This window comes from Eptatretus burgeri, chromosome 7 (genome assembly GCF_056783735.1).
Source record: "Eptatretus burgeri isolate ZD-2024b chromosome 7, Ebu_testis_v1, whole genome shotgun sequence".
NCBI lineage: Eukaryota > Metazoa > Chordata > Myxini > Myxiniformes > Myxinidae > Eptatretus > Eptatretus burgeri.
Genome location: NC_140967.1, coordinates 81,424,231 through 81,448,332, shown reverse-complemented (window position 1 = coordinate 81,448,332; position 24,102 = coordinate 81,424,231). Strand labels below are relative to the sequence as shown.

General features: G+C 46.0%; 1 protein-coding gene across 1 annotated transcript in view; it reads left to right on the top strand.

Moving 5' to 3' along the window:
* The window catches only part of LOC147023629 (unconventional myosin-XVI-like), a 113,128-nt gene that overhangs the window by 70,044 nt on the left and 18,982 nt on the right, over nt 1–24,102 (top strand). Inside the window, exons 8-12 of the mRNA XM_085890350.1 lie at nt 10,539–10,608; nt 10,862–10,918; nt 11,151–11,294; nt 11,788–11,900; nt 16,301–16,548. Coding sequence (XP_085746476.1) covers nt 10,539–10,608; nt 10,862–10,918; nt 11,151–11,294; nt 11,788–11,900; nt 16,301–16,548 — 632 coding nt within the window. The remainder of the gene's footprint in view (nt 1–10,538; nt 10,609–10,861; nt 10,919–11,150; nt 11,295–11,787; nt 11,901–16,300; nt 16,549–24,102) is intronic.

Genomic DNA, 24,102 nt, shown 5'->3' with positions numbered 1-24,102 from the left:
CTCTCTCTCTCTATCTCTCTACATCTCTCTACATCTCTCTACATCTCTCTACATCTCTCTACATCTCTCTACATCTCTCTACATCTCTCTCTCTCTCTCTCTCTCTCTCTCTCTCTCTCTCTCTCTCTCTCTCTCTCTCTCTCTCTCTCCCTCTCTCTCTCTCTACATCTCTCTACATCTCTCTACATCTCTCTACATCTCTCTACATCTCTCTCTACATCTCTCTCTACATCTCTCTACATCTCTCTACATCTCTCTCTACATCTCTCTACATCTCTCTCTCTCTCTCTCTACATCTCTCTCTCTCTCTCTCTCTACATCTCTCTCTCTCTCTCTCTCTCTACATCTCTCTACATCTCTCTACATCTCTCTCTCTCTCTACATCTCTCTACATCTCTCTCTCTCTCTACATCTCTCTACATCTCTCTACATCTCTCTCTCTCTCTACATCTCTCTCTCTCTACATCTCTCTCTATCTCTCTCTCTCTCTCTCTACATCTCTCTCTACATCTCTCTCTCTGTCTACATCTCTCTCTACATCTCTCTCTCTCTCTACATCTCTCTCTACATCTCTCTCTCTCTCTACATCTCTCTCTCTCTCTCTCTCTCTCTCTCTCTCTCTCTCTCTCTCTCTCTCTCTCTCTCTCTCTCTACATCTCTCTACATCTCTCTCTCTCTCTCTTTCTCTCTCTACATCTCTCTCTCTACATCTCTCTCTCTCTACATCTCTCTCTCTCTCTCTACATCTCTCTCTCTCACTACATCTCTCTACATCTCTCTCTCTCTATACATCTCTCTCTCCCACAATATTCTCCCTTTTTCCAACCTGAACCTACAAGATGACATCATTGGATAAACATGAAGAGTATGATGAATTTTACAATGAGAGTCGTTATTTATTTGACTAGTGCACTCACTCCAAACTGAAGTGACAGGATGGGTCATGTTATCCTTTCTGGGGTATATATAGAATACAGTCGATCTCGTCTCGGGTACATTCTTCTGTGATGGGCATTATAAGCAGAGAATGCCTCAAGGATGTCAGGATGACTCCAGATTGCTTTTTTGTTTCGTGTTAAACAGCAGTATGTGTGACTGTTTAAAAAGGTAATCATTTGTGTTTGTGGTTAACAATATTATTTACTTCTGGTAGGCCTCTTCTTCCTCATTGTCAAGCCCCACAAAACACCATGATAAGCTATTTATGCACGATAACGCAGCATTTGTTCAAGGAGAAAAAAACCCCTTGGGAAGAAGGGATATTCTTAGTATTAATATTGTTTTGTATTAACATTATTATTATTCTTATGCTATTATCATTAGTGTTATTAGATTTGTTATGAGAAGCGGCCTTGGAAAAACACCACGATTACCTATCTTAACACAGATATACACCTCAACATGGAGTTCGTGCAAGGAGAAAACTCTCCTTTAGGATAGGGGCAAGTTAATGCACTCCAACCTCTGTCATGTGACCCTTAGTCCCCCTGTCAAGTTTGGTTGTGATTGGATAAGTAACGGCCGAATGTATTGCGGTCAAGAAAACAAACAGACAACAAATTGCATATTTTACTGAGATATCATTTCAGGTAACTTCTAAATCTCAATAAGTATCGATTTTGTGAACATGCACAGAAATATCCAGAGGACATGCAAAGGTTGAGGTGTGCAAGTTGAGAAGGTGACATTTCCTGCACGTTCTGCTTCCAAAGACTTAAACATCCTTTTTAGGTCATCTCTTCGGGCATGACCTAATAATATGGGTGTTGATGTCCATCCGTCCGTCCGTCCACAATGAAGTTGAAGCGGGAGATCTTGTCATTAGTGATCCTGATAGAGGTCGATGAGATGTACACGATGGTATGACTTTCAAGGTCACCGAAGGTCAAGGTCAGGTTCGATTTGTGACCTGCTACAGGTACCATGTAAACCTGTACTAACCTGTTCCATGGTCGGGTTGTCGGCGACTAAACCGTCTCCCCCACCAGGTTTTCTGGTGAGGAGGGTGTTTGGATATGGACACCCAGCAGGATTAAAAACAAAACCTGTCAAAGGGCGGAAGAGCTCCTTGTGAGCCAACGGCCATCCATATCTAGTGCCCAACTGTGTCTGCGGACGTCCTCCTGCAGTTGGGTCACTTCTTATTAGGAGGTTGGTGACAGGATTTGCACTCTGGCCACTGTAAAACCCTTCATTCCGCAAAATGCAAAAACGCAAAAAAATCTGAAAACCCACTCCGTGGGAGTACCTCCTGTGCAGCTCCCCTTGCAGGGCAGCTCACCGGATGATGGGATTGGGGCAAAGCCTTCGGGATCCCCAATCTTTTATAGGAGGGAAACCACGGGGTAACATCCCTGGGTCAGATTGCGGGAGTGTGTGTCGGAGTGGTGCTGAGGTGTCGTCCACCAGACTGCGGTCTCCTTGGGTTAACCTGAGGCGGTCCCTTCGGGTGGGTGCCTGGAATGTCCTATCCCTAAGAGAGGATGATCACCTGTCTCTGTTATCATCTGAGCTCAAGCGTTTGGACATCGGGATTGCAGCTCTCTCTGAGGTTCGGAGACCGGATTGCGGCGAGATAATGGTGGGTGGTTACACCTACTATTGGTCTGGTCGCTCTGATGGTTACCATACCCAAGGAGTTGCTGTAGCTGTGTCCAATAAGCTGACCCCAATGATAATTGAGGTAACACCGGTCAACGAGCGTATTATGAGATTAAGGATTCGTCACTCCTTAGGTGTCATTTCCCTGGTCTCTGTTTATGCTCCGACTGAGGCGAGTGAGCTCACCGTGAAGGATGCATTCTACGCCATACTCGAGTCTGTGGTTGATCAGTGCCCCAGACGAGATACACTTCTAGTCTTGGGGGATTTCAATGCATCTACTGGAACTGATAGGGACGGTTATGAGGTGTGTGTTGGTCCCCATGGGTCAGGAACTATGAACCAGAATGGCACTAAGTTCCTTGACTTTGCAAGAAGTCATGGACTTAGGGTGGCTGGTTCATGGTTTCAGCGCCCACAAGCTCATCGCTGGACTTGGTATTCCAACGCTGGCGGTGTGGCAAAGGAGATTGACCATGTCCTCATTGACGGTCGTTGGAGGATGATCCAGAACTGCAGGGTCTACCGGAGTGCTCAGTTCCTCAATACTGACCACAGGCTTGTTGTAGCAACTCTAAAGCTGCACCTTAAATCCTGGAGAATGGAAACCATCCCAGCCGAGGCTGGATGTTGCCAAGCTCAGGGATGAGAGAGTAGCTGAGGAGTTTGCGAACAGGCTGAGTGGACACTTGGGGGGTCTGGGTGCTTTGGGGGGTCCTGAAGAGTTGTGGAGCGCCTTCAAGACCACCGTCCTTGATGTTGCCGGTGGATGCCTTGGAGCTCACCACAGGGCAAAGAAGAATTTTGTCTCTCAAGGGACACTGGATACCATTGACCAGAGTCGCAGGGCCAGGCTGAATGGCAGAGCTGAGCTGTTCAGGGAGCTGAGGCGTAAAACTGTACGTGCACTGAGGGTGGACAAGGAGGCCTATGTGCGAGGAATCTGTGAGGGGGTAGAGCATCACCTGTGGACAGGTGATTCTCGTCCCGCTTACAGGGGAATTCGCGCATTACGTTCATCCAAGCCCATCCCTCGGAGCACTACAGTTCGAGCAGAGAGTGGTAGGCTCTTGACAGAGGAGTCTGAAGTGAAGTCCCGCTGGGCCGGTTACTTTGAGCGGTTGTACCAGGCTGATCCCCCAACTGTCGAGTTGGACGTCAAGGGTGTTACAATCCCTGTTGCTGACCCTCGAATCAACTGTGGTCCACCTACGCTTGTGGAAACACGGGCTGCGGTGAACCAGTTGAAACGGGGCAAAGCTCCAGGGATCTGTGGCATCCATGCCGAACTTCTCAAGGCTGGTGGAAATGCTGCACTCGTGTCGTTGCATGCAGTTTTGTGCTCTGCCTGGAACACAGGCATCATCCCAACTGACTGGAAGAGGGGCCTTGTTGTCCCTCTCTGGAAAGGGAAGGGTGATCGCCAAGACTGCAACAACTACCGAGGGGTGACGCTGCTCTCAGTGCCGGGAAAAGTCTTTGCTCGGATAATTCTCGATAGGGTTCGCCACCATCTGCTTGAGCACCAGCGTCCAGAGCAGTCAGGCTTTACACCAAAGAGGTCAACGATTGACCGTATCCTTGCACTTCGTGTCCTCACCGAACGCAGACGAGAGTTTCGGCAGGGGCTGCTTGCAGCCTATGTTGATCTCTGTAAAGCGTTCGATTCAGTGAATCGGGATGTCCTCTGGAGGATTCTTTGTCTTCGTGGGGTGCCACCAAAACTGATCGATCTGATGTCTGAACTCTACTCTGGTACTGAGAGTGCTGTGAAGTGTGGTGGTACCATCTCTGACTTATTTCCAGTTGTTACTGGAGTTCGTCAGGGATGTGTACTTGCCCCCACACTTTTCAGCACTTGTATGGACTGGATTCTAGGGAGGATGTCGGAGAGATCAAGTTGCGGTGCGTCATTTGGGAATGTCAAGATCTCGGACCTTGACTTTGCAGATTATGCAGTCATCTTTGCGGAGACTTTAGACATCCTCTTGGGGGCCCTCGAGGTGCTGAATGAGGAGTGGGAGCCGTTGGGATTACGGGTTTCTTGGGTCAAAACTAAGATCCAGGCTTTCGGTTACATCTTGGATGCTGCTGTCCTGTCTGTGTCTGTTTGTGGTGAGGATGTTGAGGTCGTGGAGAGATTCACTTACCTTGGCAGTGATATTCATGTCTCTGCTGGCTGCGAGTCAGAGGTCAATAGACGTCTGGGTCGGGCCTGGGGAGTCATGGATTCACTGGATCATGGGGTGTGGCGCTGCCGGTACCTGTGCGGGAGGACGAAAGTCCGAGTCTTCAGGTCCTTGGTACTTCCAGTCTTGCTCTATGGGTGCGAGACTTGGACTCTGACCAAGGATCTGAGACGGAGACTTAATTCCTTTGGTACCAGGTCTCTTCGGAGAATCCTTGGCTATCGCTGGTCGGATTTTGTGTCCAACGAGCGGTTGCTGAGAGAGACTCGGATGAGATTTGTTACCTGCATAGTCCGTGAGCGTCAGTTGTGGCTGTATGGACATGTGGCTCGTTTTCCTGACTCTGATCCTGCTCACCAGATTCTCTCAGCGAGGGAGTCTCATGAGTGGAGGAGGCCAGTGGGTCGACCACGTGCCTCATGGTTGCAACAGGTTGACCATCATCTCAAGGAGATGGGGATGGGCCTGGCATCTGCCTGGGGGATGGCCAGACGGAGGCCCCTGGAGTACCGTTACAAGAGAGGGGGGCGGAAAGTGGACGCAGCGACGTGCTGTTCTGGCACATGCTCCCATACCTGACCTGACCTGAAGGTCAAGGTCAAGGTCACGAGGCCTTTGAAGTTGTGAAAATGACGATTTTCAAATTCTATCTCCTCCGCCATTTCTCAAGCGATCTTGAATTTGATTGTCGCATATGAATTTATGGGACAATATCTAAATTTGGTTTGGCCGGATTTTGGATATTCGCTTTCGTTTTCGTGTCACGTGACTTCAAAGTTGGCAAAAAATGCGAAAATGACGATTTTCAAAATCTATCTCCTCCGCCATTTCTCAAGCGATCTTGTATTTGATTGTGGCATATGAATGTATGGGACAATATCTAAATTTTGTCAGGACGGATTTTCGAATTTCGCTTTCGTTTTCGCGTCACGTGACTTCAAAGTTTGCAAAAACTGCCCTACCTTCAGGAGGCTATATATTCTCTACTGGGCATGGTAAAAGTTAGTGAATGGTGTCATTGCATAGCAGCTGACCTTGTCTTTCATGTCCATTCGAAAGAATACCGATATCTTCGAATACGTACACGTCACGTGACTTTGAATTTTGCAAAATGACGATTTTCAAAATCCATCTCCTCCTCCATTTCTTAAGTCATCTTGAATTTTATTGTGGCACATGAATCTATGGGACAATATCTAGATTTGGTCAGGCCGGATTTTTGATATTCGTTTTCGTTTTCACGTCACGTGACTTCAAAGTTGGCCAAAAATCCCTTTTGACCCGAGAACACTACACCCTAGTAACAGGAACTCGTGCTTGTTTCTCGCCGAGATGACCGTCACTCCCGCACGGATGTATTTTTAAAATATAATGTCAAAAAGAGGTTAAAAATTGGATCAATGATCAGACATAGCCACATACTGAAGCAGAATTAATTGAAAGCACACACACACACACACACACACACACACAAGTGTGTGGGAGGAGTGAGTCGCTGTTCCCGACTAACAATATCAACAACCTTCTGAAGGGCAAAAGGATGCTGTTGTTTATCAATGAACACAAACAGACAAGATTAGCATAATAAAGTCAGACAAAGAAAAATATATTGCTGACAAAATGTGCATGGAATGACTGTTGGTCAAATGTCATTAGTGTAAATGAAAATGATGCATTCCTTGCAAATACAGTACATGCCTATTATTATTTGAGGTGTTCCACAAGGGGATTGTTGTTGTGAATCATTTTTTAAATATCCAGTATCTTATGCATCATTCCCATCAAGGTGAGTCCAAACAATAGCTGCAGTGGTTTGCAAGCACAGAGTGAAAGAGGTTTGATAAATAGACTTTCCAGAAATATTGTGAAAAGAGATTGTGAGGTTAGAGAAAATTAAGAAGAGTATGGTAGGACGTGTCTTTTAAAACAGCTAATGTAAAAGGACAAAGAGCTGGGAAAAGGGAGAACGTTGTGAGACTCAGAGGAGGGGGGGGTGGGAATGGGGAGAGGGTGAGAGAGGGGGGGGGGTAGATGGACGGACGGACAAACAGACAGACAGAGAGAGAGACACACACAGAGACACACACAGAGACACACACAGAGACACACACAACAAATGTAAATGATAAAAAGATAATTTTTTTTTACAAATACTACTACAGTTAGGCTATGTGAGGGGAAAGCATGATGGTGGCCGGTGGCGGTAATTGGCAGGGGGTGGGTGGGTGGTTGGTGACTAACCGCTAGTTCCCGCGACTCAGATGACTCAAACCATAAAGCTTCAATTAAGGCAAGCGGGCTGGGGCCTCGAGCAAGTGCAGTGAAATTCCCGATGGCACTTCGAGGTCTGAATTGCTGCTGCAGGATTTCAGGGAAATTGAACAAAATGGAGGGCATCTTGAAAGTCGTCTGACCTTGGGAGATAGTTGATTCAGAGAAGTGCAGTTTGCTGACGTTGTTCAAAGGCCCACTGATACGCGTCATAATTATGCAAATCTCTTCATGCAATGACCTATTATGTCATCCAGCCAAATAGAGGAGAGGTAGCGCAATTGCCTTTGAGATGTCCAGTCTGTCCTGTCTTAAGCTTTTTGTCTTTTCTGTTGGCATTAAGCCATTAACTGATGGACTTTGAAGATCCCACTATCTTTCAAAATGAGTAGAAAATTGTCACCAAATCCCCAAACAGGGGGCTGCTCCAGCAACGCATCCCTTCCCAGTAATGATGTAACAGTGGACTGAATTTGTCATTGAATCTCGGTCCAATATACATTCTCTTAGGATGAGGATAATGTCTATACATTTGCTGTTCACATAATTTGTCGATGGGCATTGCTACTTTTGTTCTGCATGGGGCACTATAGCTGGAAAACATTTATGCATGCAGGCTAATGATATTATGATTAATATGTTCAATGTAATTGCTTGTCATATTATATATGATTCTTAGCCTTGGATATTCTCCACCTGGACGTTATCGCTCTTAGCCAAGCTGTCGGAGTAAAAAACAGGAATCTGGTGTAAAACTGACAGTTTATGGCCATGTAGTGTAAGTTATAAAGTGAGATGACCAAGGTTAATTTAACCCATTTATGCATATGATTGAATTAAATCAGATCGAAGAAGCTTGGATTGTAAATGTGGCAATATATTGATCGAACACACTTTCTCAATTTCATAGACATTGCAATCTCTGAAACTACCAATCAAATGCATGCAATAAGGTCATGTGATGCATGAAAAGTACTTTTTTCTGTCGATAACCACGATACAACGCTGCTCTCGGAGTTTATGTAAGGTAGATGACAAGTGTCCTGATGTGGTCACTAGTTTGGTGATCATGCAGCAGCAACAAAATGCCATGTTCCACATCAAAGCTCACATTGCTTTATTACGTCTCATGAGAATAACGACGAGATCACGACAAGTTGACAGCCCCTTATTGCTTGCCTACATCCTGACATGATATCAACACATCTTCTCCTTGAAGCAAATCGGGCCGAGATTACGCATCAATGACAAATATGAAGGTAAGATATGTTATCTCTGAGTCGTGACCAGATCGAGTGTGTGTACTCTTTAGATATGAGTAACATGAGAATCATGGCTTAACCACAATGACTAGGTCTACATGAAGACTTGGATGAGACAGACCCTGGCTTCTTAGCCATTGTTTATAACCTTGGCTTCCTAACCTATTCCAAATTATATTATGTTGACTAAACAACGCTGAGGCTAACTTACTCTCCGATTGACTGACATTGTTATGTAAGTGTTGACTAACACTGCCATAGTATACTAGAGTGACAGCTTCACATCACTTCAATAAGTCTGGCTGGCATCTTTGGGATCCGAGTGCTGTCTCGGACTTGATAAAGCGCTAGTTCCTGCACCTGATGTTGAGCTGGCACTAGCCGAGTATCTGATCTGATCCACTGGGTCACTGTCCAGGCTACCCTGCTGCTCATAGCATATCAACGATCTCGGGCCATATATCCTGTGGTGTAAAGCTTTGTTGTAGCCGTGATGTGTTGTCTGTTACTCCAAAAGATTTATCCATCTTGTATCTCCACCTGATATGATCTGGGATCCACCATGCACACTATTTGGCCTCTGTCGCTCCAATGGCTGTTGCTTCACACACAGATGGTTTGCTGTGTTTTCAGTTGTGACAGCCCCTTGCCTATGATGGTTCTTGGCTCTGGGTGTTGCATCTCTGCCTTCCAAGCTATTGTTGGAAGGTGGGTTTGGAGCTTCTGCCCTCTGAGGAGTTCTGCTGGTGAGCATTGGTTTTCAAATGGGGGCATCCTTGGAGGTTAACATAGCTAAGTAGGGATCTTCTCTGCACTCTCCCGCCTTCTTGTAAAGTCTCTTCACGATCCTAACATGGCTCTCAGACAATCCCTTCGACTGGGGATAATGATGAGCTTGACAAGATGTGCTCAAACTTCCAATTGGTTGAGCACTGACAAATTGTGGACCTTCATCACTCACCAGCTGCATTCAAATCCCTTGGCATCCAAAGATAGACTTGAGGTTGATGATAACCTGACTGCTTCTCTCTGACTTTAGCAGTACTACTCGTAGATAGTTGGATTCATAGGTCATAACCAGTAGATATGGCTTTCCGGAATAGTGGAATATGTCAAACCCAAAGAGTGCGGCCCCTAGACCGTCCTTACTGGCATCCATTGACACCTTAGTTGGCTTTTGTGGATCATTGTACTGCAGTGCAGGACAGTCTCTTTAGTCAGTAGCTGTTTAATGCCCTGCCACTTTTTATCATGTTCACTGTTCCACTGCCAATCTGACTTGTTCCAACAATGACCTGATTGCTGTTGTATAGGCTGACAGGTTAGGCATGAATCTACTGACGTATGTTACCAGCCTGAACTTTCTTCTCAATGTGTCACTGTCATTGGGTGTAGGTATCCTGGTCATTGCCTTCACTTTGGCTGAATCTGGATACACTCCCTGTGCTGTTATGCGATCCCATAAGTACATGCTATCTGTCTGTTAGAAATGCCACTTGTTCACGTAGAGGCAAGATCTTACATCGACTAGGCAATCCAATACTGCCTCCAACCGTGTATCATGTTTTTTTGCTGTGAACCCCCATACAATTAAATATTTGATGAACACTCTACAACTTGGCAAGTTCTCCGGTAACTGGTTATATTAAGTTTCTTGTGAACACTTCTGGAGCAGATGAGATTCCCATGGGCAAACACAGATTATGATATCGCCCACGTGGAGTATGTTGTTGTCAATTCGGATAAGTGCTGTAAGCCTGGTGTTGGTTGGCTTAATGGTTAAAGTTGCTAGCTTAAGATATTAGGGTCTTGAGTTTGAGCCCCTGTTGGCCTTTGAAATAACACCAGGTTGGATTGACTCAGCCTGTCATCCTTCTGAAGTTGGTGAAATGAGTACCAGTGTACTGGTAATACAGGGCACTGTATCATTGGCACACCCCCACCTCCAGAAAATGTTGCAACCAGCAGCCACAGGTTACAAACGATAGCTAAGCTAACCACTTATATAATTTGATCTGATGTAATGAAGCCACAGTGTCCATCTTTGCAAATAGCTGTGTTCCCAGGAGCTCACACAAGGTTTCCTCCTTGTTTGACAGCTGGAAGTGCTCTCTTTGAATTGCATTGTTCAGATCTTTGGGGTCTATGCATAATCTGATTTAGCCATTTGCCTTCTCTTGTATGGCAACATAGTTTACCCACCGTGGGCTCACAGGCTTTCTTGATAAATCTTTGTTGCTGTTGTCTGTTAAGCTCTGCTTGGAGCTTCTCCCAGTGAGCAACTGGTATGCATCTTGGTGCATGTATGACTTGTACTCCATTCTCTCAGAGATGGATAGAGTGCACACCATGTAGACATCCTACTTCTGTGAACAGCAATGGATGAATCTATTGCACCTGCTGTTTGAGTGTGGTTACACTTAACACTGAGTTAATGGTATCTGTGGCTACATAGTACACCCGCTTTACAAGACGCAGTCTGAGACAGTCCTATTGCCCCAAATAGTCCTGATTGGCCATCTGGTACGACATCCACAGTGGTAGTGAAGGTCCATCTCTTGCACTTGAGCTGCACATGGCATATACCTCAACTAGGTATGGGCTTGCCATTGAAGGCCTTCATGGTCACTGGACTCCACCTCAGATGTGGCTTGGGCTGCTGACACTGATTGTTCTTGTCAGTTATAATGTTTGAATCAACACCAGTATCAAGCTTGAAGAGTACCTGGCATCCACTTGTTACTACTGGAATGATCAAGTCACTTTGTCCCTCAGAGTTGGACATCGCTGTCACAACTGTTGTTGATGTTACTGTCGCCACAAACAGATTTGGGTCATTGCCCTCTGACACCTGTGCGACCGCATGGACTATTCCCTTTGCTTTCACTCTCTTCTTTGAGCGACACTGCCTGAAAGTGATTTGGCTTGTTGCAGGCACAACAGAGCTTGCCATATGCTGCGAATCTGTATGGTGGGTGTTGCACACAGCAGTTACCACATCAACCCCCTTGCTTAGGGCTCTGGCCGATACCAACAGCTCTTCTATCACTGACTTTCTTCTGTGGCTGCTTCCTGATTCCACCTCTCTTCCTTTGCAGTGCGCCGATACACAGCATGTACCTGCACAGACTGCTGACGAGATGGCATTAGTTGAACGGAGTTTTACTAGCTTCACCCAACAGAGGGCGCTTGCCATGTGCTGAAGCTTGGCCTCCCTCAACAGTCCCTCTTTCACTCGTTCATCTACCGCTCCAAACACAATCCTATCCCTGAGATTTTTTTCTCTCTGTGGTCACCATACTCAGTTGTCTCGCTGAATTCACAAATCATTGACCCAGTTGTCAATTGTCTCCCCGTTGCACTGACAATGTTGCTAGAAATTGTATCTTTCAAAGACTGTCCCTCATTCTTCTGGGGCTCACAGTATGAGTAGAACTTCTGAAGTACCTTTTCCCAATTGTCAGGAATCTCCCCCTCAGAAAATATGAAGTTCTTGTGATATCCTGCGCTTCAGCACCAGCACAGTGGAGCAAGATGGCGACGCATTTTTTCAGGCTTTTGAATGAGCTACGCAGAGGTGCGATACATCCACAATAGCTGCTCCCAGCGCCTTCGTTTCTCCACCACATTCCTCTTAATAAAGGACTCGGCAATGGCTTCAACATTTCTGTTTTTCCGAGTTTTTAGACATTATATCTGGGGTTGTGGCTTCATCACTTCCAACATACCATGTGGTGATCATGCAACAACAAGATGCCATGTTCTGCACGAGAACTCCCGTGACTTATGTTTTGTTTTGTCTCGCGAGAATAATGACAACAACTTGGCAGCTCCATATGGCTTTCCCACATCCCGACATATGAAAACAACACAACCAGTTAATGTATTCTATTCAGAAAGTTGACAATTGGATTTGAAGTGTTTTCTTTGAAGCCAAATTGGAACAAATAGCTGGGATGCAGGATTGGTGTGAGTCTTTTGGAAAATTCAACCCCCTTCCCTCCTCCCCAACTTCCATTGGCATGTCTATAAAGTGTACAACAGTTTGGATCGATGGATCGGAGGACATTCTTCCTTAGGAAATGCCCCGCTGAGTGGGGTCAGAAAAGCGGCACCATTGTTCTGACGTCGCTGGTTCCCAGAGTATCCCAGGAGGTGATGGTACTTCCCTCAAACTCAGTGGCTGTGTTTGTCTCATCTAACAGTCCTGTGTTGTGTCTTGCCGTGTGTGTGTGTGTGTGTGTGTGTGTGTGTGTGTGTGTGTGTGTGTGTGTGTGTGTGTGTGTGTGTGTGTGTGTGTGTGTGTGTGTGTGTGTGTGTGTGTGTGTGTGTGTGTGTGTGTGTGTGTGTGTGTGTGCTCCGTTATGAGCCTTAGTTCTGGTGTAGAGAAAAAGAAAGAAACAAAAAAACAGTGGCCGTGTCAAAGTCCAAATTCCCATCTCCATGTTGAGTGTAAGATTTGGGCTTGCAGGATATCCTGGAGTTATGGTTCATGTCTTAGACTTTCTAGTCTGGGTTCGATTCTCAACCCAGCTATATGGATTGATGAGAAATATCTAATGTTTCTACATACAAGGCGATAAATGAATGTGTGCGCTATCCTTAAGATGTACGGGAATGTGGAGGATACATCTGCCAGGATTGTGGCGTTGGTTGACATGAAAGATTCCTCTGTGGCTTACACGAAGATTATCCAAGTTCTGGCTGGCAGCCTGGAACAGAAAGATATAATTCCTGCCCAAATCACCTTCATTCAAACGTCAGGCCTGGCGAGCCGGTTCGTGAAAGATTTGGGTAAAAAAAGGTTCCTTGGCCGACCCTGCAAGAAGGTGGGATTATTTGGGCCATTAAAATATTTAGTAGTCATGGTGATAGTAAATGAGTGTGAGATTTTACCCTGTCGACTGAGGAAACTTCCTGGTATTAACCCTACCCTGAGCATTCAAAAGAAAATGTACAGTATGACTTATTGAATTGTATAAAGCAAATCAATTTTAGAGAAAGAGTGAGTGAGGGAGGGAGAGAGAGGGCGAGAAAGAGTGAGGTAGGGAGAGAGAGGGCGAGAAAGAGTGAGGGAGGGAGAGAGAGAGGGCGAGAAAGAGTGAGGGAGGGAGAGAGAGGGCGAGAAAGAGTGAGGGAGGGAGAGAGAGGGCGAGAAAGAGTGAGGGAGGGAGAGAGAGGGCGAGAAAGAGTGAGGGAGGGAGAGAGAGGGCGAGAAAGAGTGAGGAGGGAGAGAGAGAGAGGGCGAGAAAGAGTGAGGGAGGGAGAGAGAGAGGGCGAGAAAGAGTGAGGGAGGGAGAGAGAGAGGGCGAGAAAGAGTGAGGGAGGGAGAGAGAGAGAGAGAGGCGAGAAAGAGTGAGGGAGGGAGGGAGAGAGAGGGCGAGAAAGAGTGAGGGAGGGAGGGAGAGAGAGGGCGAGAAAGAGTGAGGGAGGGAGGGAGAGAGAGGGCGAGAAAGAGTGAGGGAGGGAGAGAGAGGGCGAGAAAGAGTGAGGGAGGGAGAGAGAGGGCGAGAAAGAGTGAGGGAGGGAGAGAGAGGGCGAGAAAGAGTGAGGGAGGGAGAGAGAGAGAGGGCGAGAAAGAGTGAGGGAGGGAGGGAGAGAGAGGGCGAGAAAGAGTGAGGGAGGGAGGGAGAGAGAGGGCGAGAAAGAGTGAGGGAGGGAGGGAGAGAGAGGGCGAGAAAGAGTGAGGGAGGGAGAGAGAGGGCGAGAAAGAGTGAGGGAGGGAGAGAGAGGGCGAGAAAGAGTGAGGGAGGGAGAGAGAGGGCGAGAAAGAGTGAGGGAGGGAGAGAGAGGGCGAGAAAGAGTGAGGGAGGGAGAGAGAGGGCGAGAAAGAGTGAGGGAGGGAGAGAGAGAGGGAGAAAGAGTGAGGGAGGGAGAGAGAGAGGGGGAGAAAGAGTGAGGGAGGGAGAGAGAGAGGGGGAGAAAGAGTGAGGGAGGGAGAGAGAGAGAGGGCGAGAAAGAGTGAGGGAGGGAGAGAGAGAGGGCGAGAAAGAGTGAGGGAGGGAGAGAGAGAGGGCGAGAAAGAGTGAGGGAGGGAGAGAGAGAGGGCGAGAAAGAGTGAGGGAGGGAGAGAGAGGGCGAGAAAGAGTGAGGGAGGGAGAGAGAGGGCGAGAAAGAGTGAGGGAGGGAGAGAGAGGGCGAGAAAGAGTGAGGGAGGGAGAGAGAGGGCGAGAAAGAGTGAGGGAGGGAGAGAGAGGGCGAGAAAGAGTGAGGAGGGAGAGAGAGAGAGGGCGAGAAAGAGTGAGGGAGGGAGAGAGAGAGAGGGCGAGAAAGAGTGAGGGAGGGAGAGAGAGAGAGGGCGAGAAAGAGTGAGGGAGGGAGAGAGAGAGAGAGGGCGAGAAAGAGTGAGGGAGGGAGAGAGAGAGAGGGCGAGAAAGAGTGAGGGAGGGAGGGAGAGAGAGGGCGAGAAAGAGTGAGGGAGGGAGGGAGAGAGAGGGCGAGAAAGAGTGAGGGAGGGAGGGAGAGAGAGGGCGAGAAAGAGTGAGGGAGGGAGAGAGAGGGCGAGACAGAGTGAGGGAGGGAGAGAGAGGGCGAGACAGAGTGAGGGAGGGAGAGAGAGGGCGAGAAAGAGTGAGGGAGGGAGAGAGAGGGCGAGAAAGAGTGAGGGAGGGAGAGAGAGGGCGAGAAAGAGTGAGGGAGGGAGAGAGAGGGCGAGAAAGAGTGAGGGAGGGGGAGAGAGGGCGAGAAAGAGTGAGGGAGGGAGAGAGAGGGCGAGAAAGAGGGAGGGAGAGAGAGAGAGGGTGAGAAAGAGGGAGGGAGAGAGAGAGGGCGAGAAAGAGTGAGGGAGGGAGAGAGAGGGCGAGAAAGAGTGAGGGAGGGAGAGAGAGGGCGAGAAAGAGTGAGGGAGGGAGAGAGAGGGCGAGAAAGAGGGAGGGAGAGAGAGAGAGGGCGAGAAAGAGGGAGGGAGAGAGAGAGGGCGAGAGAGAGAGAGAGAGAGGGCGAGAGGGTGAGAGGGCGCGAGAGGGTGAGAGGGCGCGAGAGGGCGAGAGGGCGCGAGAGGGCGAGAGGGCGAGAGAGGGCGCGAGAGGGCGAGAGAGGGCGCGAGAGACAGACAGACAGACAGACAGACAGACAGACAGACAGACAGACAGACAGACAGACAGACAGACAGACAGACAGACACAGAGGTATTGAAATCCCCCCTCTCCCTCAGAAAACATTGAAAACGGCATTTCATGTATTTCCGATGTTGTTCATGTATTGAAGCTCCATGTTTAAATGTTGATAGATTGGACAGCCCATTTGACAGTCATGAATGATATAAATCGATTCCGTATTGAGAAATTACTTGGTAGTTTAAGCTTGCAGTTCTGATATTATTGATTACAAGTCATTACCAAAACATTGAGGGTTCTCGTGTGACTGTTTGATTGTTTTGAGACTGGAAATTGAGGCTTTCTATAATGAAGTCAACCCTATGCATTCCATTGGAAAAAGAGCTTTCTTTATACTGTCTCCAAGTAAGACTGGCATTTCACCAACCTGCTGTTCTCACAGCGTGAAAATGTCATTGAATTTTCCTTGGGATCCTGAAACCTGTTTCTATTAATGTACATCTTCTTCCACACTTAGATTATGAATGATGTTGTGATAAGTTCTCCATCAATGCACTTTTTTCACATTACTCACCTTGGAGGCAAGCGGAAGGCATTCGCGCTGCTTGTTCGGCATAATCAAATCAGTCACATCATCCAACTGCCTCATCTTCAAAGATGTCTGAATCTCCTTTTTAAAAAATGTTTATAATGCCAGAGATTGTTGCCATGGCTACTTTACATTGATGGAATTTATTAACGAATGTGCACGTGGAAGTATAGCAATTTGATTTGACAGCACAAGATGTATCATTAAAATAAGGAGGTGGCGATGGTGGAAGGGTAGTGCTCTTTTCTGACTCGCAGAATTGTTAAATTCGGATTAATGTGACGTGGTGGCAGGTTAGTGTTGGTGGACCAGGGAGGGTGAGGGAGAGTTGAGGTGGAATGATGACTATTCATCGAGTCACTAGATGTAGGAGGGAGAGCTGTGCTTGGAGCGAATTGGGATTGGGGGAGGGTGGCAATGTCGAGGGCGAGAGGGATGAAGGGTGGAACACAGTGGGCAGACGTCTTGTTGGTGATCAGAGCGAGGAAGGAACGCCGGCCGTGTGCTGCCGCCATCGTGTCGCATTGAGAGTCGGAGACATGTCTGTGGTGGAGTGCAGCAATCGGAACGCCATGGGAGCGGTAAGGTCGTACTCACGGTCAATTCTATATTCCCCCCATAATATCTTCCGACATGCATCTATTTCATTGTTTACTTGATTTATTCCTCGTGGTGGTGACCGTGGTGGTGACCGATGGCATGAGTACAGTAAATAATAGTAATATAGACTGAGATCATGTACCAGGCAGGCAAATGCATGAGCTTGTTTTTGGTTAGTGTTTTAAAAAGAAAGCTCGCACGCTTCAGCGGAATGATGTACACAATGGAAATAAATAATGAAATGGGTTTTGTGCTTCCCTTTTATGTCAGGATGAGAGAGGATTTGCGGAGAGCTGGTTGTTTTGTAATGGCACACAGTGTAATGTTTGTTGTTATTGGCGGGTGCTCTCATATTAAGGTAGGAGGAAAAGAGGAGAGAAGCAAGGAATTCCCTCCCTCTTCTGTCTGTATTCTCCCATTAATGGACTGTTTCAGTGACAATAGGGGTAAAGCTGTGGCTCGCTTGAGAGACGTCTTCTTGTTTGGGTGCAGTGGCTCCTTCTCCGTGCTCTTTATTCCAAATAGCACAGATGTGAACTATACTATTATAACCCCCATTTTGGTAATCTCATCTTGATAGGAGGAGTGGATGATATTTGAGCATGCCACACAAAAGTGCGGTACAGACGGTGCTGTTTGGTTCCCAATGCAATCCCTTTTTGCCATGGGATCCCCGCATACTCCTCATTCCCGGACCTCAAGACCTTATCAAGCTGCCTACCCCTCATCCTGGACCATCATCAACCCACATACCCCTAATCGTAGAACCTCATCAACCTCTATACCCCTCATCCCAGGACTTCATCAACCCCCATCCAGGGCCGTGGATCTTGAACTGTGACCAAAGGGCTCTAACTAAAGACATTGACTCTATGGCTGTGTACGACCGGTTGTCTGGTTGACTTGAACACTGACACAAAGGGAGAAACGAATTGGAGGAGGGGGGAATGGTCGTCATATTGAAGAACATTTGTGCACTGCCTGTCCAGTGCTTGACAATTTTATTTCCTTTTGAGTAGATGTACTACAGATATGTTTCCATTTTCTTTGTTGCTTTGAATTTCAATTCACATTTCTATTTTCCCAACTTTTCCTGGTATTTCTTTCTGTTGACCACCTCTTTTTTTTTTATTCACACCTCATCTTCTTCCACATGTAAATACAGCTTGGGAGTATGACAAAGGGAATAGGCTATGATCATGACATTGGGGACACACATCTCTGGATTTATACTTAAATGAAGCAAGTACTTTGTCAGCAAGCGCTTGGTTCTGATGAGATGCGTCAACGATGTTCTGATGAAATGGCCCCAGGGAAGGCATTTTTTCCGATCCATCCTCCCTGCCACTTCACCTCCCATCTGACCCATGCTGCAGATTACAGAAAATCTTAATGAAGCAATCACTGCGGAGGTCATTCCAATTATTTCTCTCTTTTTTATCTATCTATCTCTCTATCTCTGTCTCCCATTCCTCCTCCTCCTCCTCCTCTCTCTCTCTCTCTCTCTCTCTCTCTCTCTCTCTCTCTCTCTCTCTCTCTCTCTCTCTCTCTCTCTCTCTCTCTCTCTCTCTCTCCACCCTCCTTCCTCCCCCTCTCTTCTTTTCTCTTGTAACAGAGTGTATAGCACCATCTCGTGTACATATTGAACAGTACTGATTGTAATAAGTAGGCATGAGTGGAAGTCTCTTTGAAGCCAGTGACGAGTGACATGTCTGGAGTGTGGCCTAAAGATATCACAGAATGGTGATGAGGATAGGATTGAAGATTCCCTAGCTCGTGCTGTTTTGTCGGAGGATAGGTTGTGTTACTCCCAACCCACAAAGCAGTGTTCTTCCTTTTCGCCTGAGCTAAAAACAATCCAGAACTCTTCAATGAGTTGCGCAAGTGTGACTGTAAAAAATATAATGGAGGCGCCTGTGGGATTCATTGGGAAATTGAGCGAATTCAAATGTTCCTGGGAGACTTTCGGTGCATACAAAGAATGACTCAAAATGTTTTTTTTTGCTGCCAACAGCATCGTTGAAAACCCTGATGATGAAAGCCATCACCAGGTAGTTTTAGAAAGGAAATTCTCAAAATTTCTGACTTGTTGGGCCTGAAGTCTATGCGACTTTGATGACATTACTGGTCCCAGCCAAGCCGAAGGACACACCATCGGTACAGGTTCTCATGGTGCTCGAGAAGCAGGAAGGTCCCGAACCATTGGAGATTGTTGAAAGCCACAGGTTTGGTACCAGCAACCAATTGCCAGGAAAGGAAATCAGTGAGTACATTGCGGCACTTAACTATCGAGTCATTGTAATTTCATTGTTTTTTTTTTCACAGAGCTTTGAGAGATTGGTTTGTGTGTGGGCTGATAAAAGAGAGCATATGCAGAAAACTGTTAAGCACACCAAGGTTATTATTTGCACTAGCATGCCCAACTGCAGTCACTAGGAACATGGCAGACAACAAGGACTTGAGAGAGTTTAAAACTCTTTGGGTTGGTGGTGAGCCAATGATGTCTGCAGCTGCCTGCAGTGTAAACGAGCTGTATGCTCTGAAGCCTTCACTTGGTTGCTATTATAGGGTACCAGTGAAAGTAGCCTGAATCAGGCATGTTATTGCTGTCTTGGGGAGAATCATTACTGTACCTTCTCTTATTTGAAGGTCTAATGCTATACCTGCAAGAAGGTTGGACACATCTCAAAAATGTGTCGTCAGAAACAGATGATGTCGTCAGGCAGCAGAAGCGAAGGTCGTGGAAAAGCAGATTGTTCACACCATCCAAGAGTGATCCGACTACCAGTGTGATACAGAGGAGGAGATTTTGGAGATGTAGATCAAGACCACCAACAATGAGTGAGCCATGTGGAATTGTGATCAACGTCGACATCGCATGAACGACAGTACCAAAAGAAACTTATATGGATGCATCTGCAAGCATGGTTCTTGAAGCATTGTATCGCAAGTTTGAGTGATCACTCACAGCAGAAGACAAAGGTGGAGTTGTGAAGTTATGCTGGAGAGAGAGTATTCCAGTTTTTGTTAATCTCACAGCACAAGGATCAGTCTTACAGGTTGCCAGTGATGATCGTGGCTGGGAAGAGGCCAGCTCTAATGGGAAGAGATTGGTTAGGCTTCATCAAGCTAGATTGGAAGAAGATTTTCCATGTTGAGCTGAGGTATCATTCACAAGAGGGTTTTGTTCGACAATATCCTCACGTTTAGCAAGACAGGGAAACCAATAACGAGTTCAATGCAACGGTGATGGTACGAGATGATGCCAAACATATCTATTGTAAGCCGCAACCTATGCCCTACGCCATGAAGGAAAGGGTGGAAAAATAACTCGGGAGATTAGAGATGGAGGACATGATCAGGAAGGCAGTTCAAAGTGGTTGGGCCACTCCAGTGGTTGTAGTACCAAAATCAGATAGACACTTAAGTTTGAGTTTGTGTGGACCATAAAGTGACTGTAACCAATGTCGTAGAGGGGAATCCACCCATTGCTTTGTCAAATGTGTATGATCTATTCACAATTTTTTTGAGAGAAGGCCAGATCTTTTCAATGTTAGATCTGGCAAACGTCAACCTGTACCAAGATTGATGAAGAGTTCAAGTCGTATTTGACAGTAAATACACACAGGAGTATATTTCAGTAGAATAGATTGCCTTTTGGAGTGTCTTTTGCCCCTGGGATATTTTCAATGGGTAATGAACCAAATTCTGCAAGGAATGGATGGGGTAGTCTGCTATCTGGATGATATTCTCATCACAGCCCCAAATAGACAAACGCATGATGATGTGTTGGACGTAGTGTTGCAATGTTTAGTGAAGCATGGAGTACGAGTGAAAGCACACAAATGTGAAATGTTCCAAAATTCTGGAGAGGTTTTGGGTCATTGAGTAGACAAGGATGGTCTACATCCTTCCAACATAAAGGTGGATGCAATCTCGAATGTGCCTCGTCTCAAGAACATCAGACAGCTGAGATTATTTTTGGGCCTCTTAAATTACTGTGCTACATTCATTCAAAAACATAGACATGATGTTATATCCACCGAACGAGCTTTTGAAGAAAGATGCTCCTTGGAAATGGATGGATCATTGTGAAAGTGCATTCAAACTGTGCAAAGGCATGTTGTTTGGAAGTTCGATGCTTGTGCATTATGATGTGAACAGAGAGATTGAGTGACTATGTGATGCTTCGGCATATAGTGTAGGAGCTGTGGTTTCTCATTTGTTTGATAACAGAGAGAAGAGACCGATTTGAACTTGCATCTCTCACTCTCACTGTGAAATAATTAAAGAATGCCCAGATAGAACGAGAGGCATTGTCCCTGAATTTTTGGCAAAAGAAGTTTCCCAAATACTTGTATGGTCACAAGTGCACCATCGTGGCAGACCATAATCCTCTTAAAGTTGTTCTTAGCCCGAAGTCCCCCATTCTGACCTTAGCAGCATCCCATATGCAAAGGTAAGCTTTAATTCTGTCAGCATATACCTGTGATATTGAGTATAGATGATCAGTTGATTATAGTAATGCTGATGCAATGTCTCAGCTGCCATTGCAATTAATTGGAAAAAGATGTTGCAAAAACTTGACAGTATCATCCTGCTTCTAATGGAGCCACAGTATAAGACATCGAAGGTGCTCTCATCAAACAGATGTTGGCAAACTTTCTAATAATGTCTCAAAATACGTCTCACACCATGACTTGGAGAACACTGGCTGAACTGTTTCTAAAAAGGCAGCCACAGATCATGTTTACCTTGTTGAGACCAAATTTGGCACAGTCTGTAGAACAGAAGCAATTGAAGCAGCAGTGTCATAATAGGAGAGGAGTTAAAGAACGAAGTGTAAAGCTAAACCAGAAGGTCAAAGTGAAAACCCATCACCATAAATGGTTGAAGGGGTTACCAGAAAGGATAGTTAAAATATCTGGGTCTCACACATATTTAGTCAAGATAATAGGTGACAAGGTTAGGTTTGTCCACCTTGAGCATACGTTTCCGACGGATTTCCAAGATAATAATAGTTTTTTTTTTGTATACAAGGTCAAAAATCGTTGGAAGAGATCGAACATGGAACGTATCAGGACCCAACATATCAAAAGGAACAGCAGAGAGAGAAGGTGGGGGAGAGGGGGGGGTAACCAACAGGGGAGCCGAAGGCCAAAAACAGAGACCCGGACAAACAACAGGTGTGGGGAGGAATGGGGGGCAAGGGAGGATGCACTGGGTGGACAAGATGGATAGAGAAGCCAACTCTGATGTTGAGACTGTCATCACAGTTGACTGTAAAAAGGAAAGATGTGTTCTACTTTTGAATTGTTGATGAGCTGCCAATCACAGCAGATTATGTCGGGGTGAATCACTTCATTCCGATGAATCAGACAGTATTGCTACAAATAATGTGCAATGAGCTGGTTGTACCAGAAGTGAGTCCTTAAATATGTCAGAATCCTGACTATAATTCATGGACCTCTGTGCGTGCGTGCGTGTACTCCTCCACAATTCTGGGCCGATTACATCCAGACTTGCTACATCGGATCAACATGGCCCCAATTAGTGTATAGGGGTATTTTTTTAAATCTTTGCTTGTGTTCTTTTGGAGTGGGTGGGGGTAATGCAAATTCTCTATGCAAATGTGTGTCGTGTCATGTTGCTCCAAGTGGGAGAGGCAGACAGATTGAAGATGTTGAGAGTGCACGTGTAGGTCAAAGTTAGCTTCAGAAGAAACGAGATTCTCCTCATGCTCAGCACAGAACGAGTACAATTCCTTCAGCTAATCAAAGTTCTGGGCAAGAAAGACTATTTCCACTTCGGTATCGGAAACCGGTGGTTAAGCTTCACCTATGAACCTGTAACAATAACCAAAAGTAAAACGGAATGAAGTCCAAGACTGTTTGATGATAACATGATTCATGTTTACTTACCAATACTCACAGGATGTGTTCATGTCACGTGCAATTTGCACTTGTCAAGTTACTCTTCATTAAGCGTGGAGGGGTGTGGTGGAGTGTAGAGCACCATCTCGAGTACATGTTGAACAGTACTGATTGCAATGAACGGGCGAGAGCGGAAATCTCTTCTGAGCTGCAAATGTGAAGTCATGCACTCTACGTGTCTGGTGTGTGTGTGTGTGTGTGTGTGTGTGTGTGTGTGTGTGTGTGTGTGTGTGTGTGTGTGTGTGTGTGTGTGTGTGTGTGTGTGTGTGTGTGCGCGCGTGTGTGCATGTGTGCGTGTGTGCGTGTGTGCGTGCATGCGCGTGTACCTCTCAGCTATCCTATCAGCCCTGTATGGTGAAGTGAACTGATAATGGTCCTTTCCAAACCTGAACCTGCAATTACTTCCTTCAATCTTTAATACTATCAGTATGTATCAACTTTATTACCTCTGCCACCGAAGGTGAAGGAGGTTATGTGTTCACCCCCTTTCTGTCTGTCTGTTTGTTACTTAAGAAATCGAAAGATTTCGTAAGTATATTGATGACTTCCGTCCTCTGTTTGTGTGTTTGTTTGTAGGCACGATAACTCGAGAACGGAAGAAGCTACCAATGTCAAATTACACCACTTGATTCAGGAGGGTGATGGCTAGCGCTGATTAGATTTTGGTCAAAATCGGTCAGAGGTAAAGGTCACAGTGAAGTCAAATATAATTCCGTAAATTCATGTGGAGAAATGCAGTATTTTTCCTTCGGTCGACGTTACGAGTTTGTTTTAACTTCGATTTTAATTTTGTCTTCGGTTTTTGCGATCGCTTAGGACGCTTAACACTCGTTTGTCGAAATTCTGGTAAAAATCGGATGTTTTGGAGACGTTTTAAGATTGTATAAAAAATATTTCACTAGCTGCGTCACGGCTCGTCACGTGGTTCAGCGCGCTCGAGCAGACGCGTCGTTGAGTCACGTAAAGGTTTTGCGTGTGCGCGTTGATGGTGTTTTCGATAAAGATGTTTAAAAGTCATTTTTTATCCCAATAATGGTTATCGGCGCATGCCTGACTCGCTAAGCCGTCGGATTATGTAAAGATTGTTGGTGGATGGCCGAATATTACGGTTTTGTTAATTTGATAAAAATAATATTAAATAATTGCGTGGAGAAATGGAGATTTTTGCTTCGGTCGACGTTACGATTTTTGATGGTTTGGTACAGAATCATCGTAGAAACTTCTGGTTTGCGTCGCTACCTTCTCAAGAGACAGCTTTTATTAGACAAGGTCAGAGGTCAAGTTGACGATTTCGTAAGTACCAGTCTATGACTGCTTGTTTGTCTGTTTGTCTGTCTGTCTGTCTGTCTGTCTGTGTGCAGGATATCTCAAAAAGTTCAGGACTGCTCCGGATGAAATGTGGTGGACATGGATGTGATGAGGAAGAATTTATTAGATTTTGGTGCAGATCCAAATCTGTATCCGGCTACGAGAATTTTTTCAGTGGTTCTTCACCATTGAGAGATGGGGCCAAAAACGATATATAGCACAATATCTCAAAAGGTTGTAGACTGATTCGGACAAAACTTGGTTGACACGTTGGGTGTGAAACAAGGAAAAATT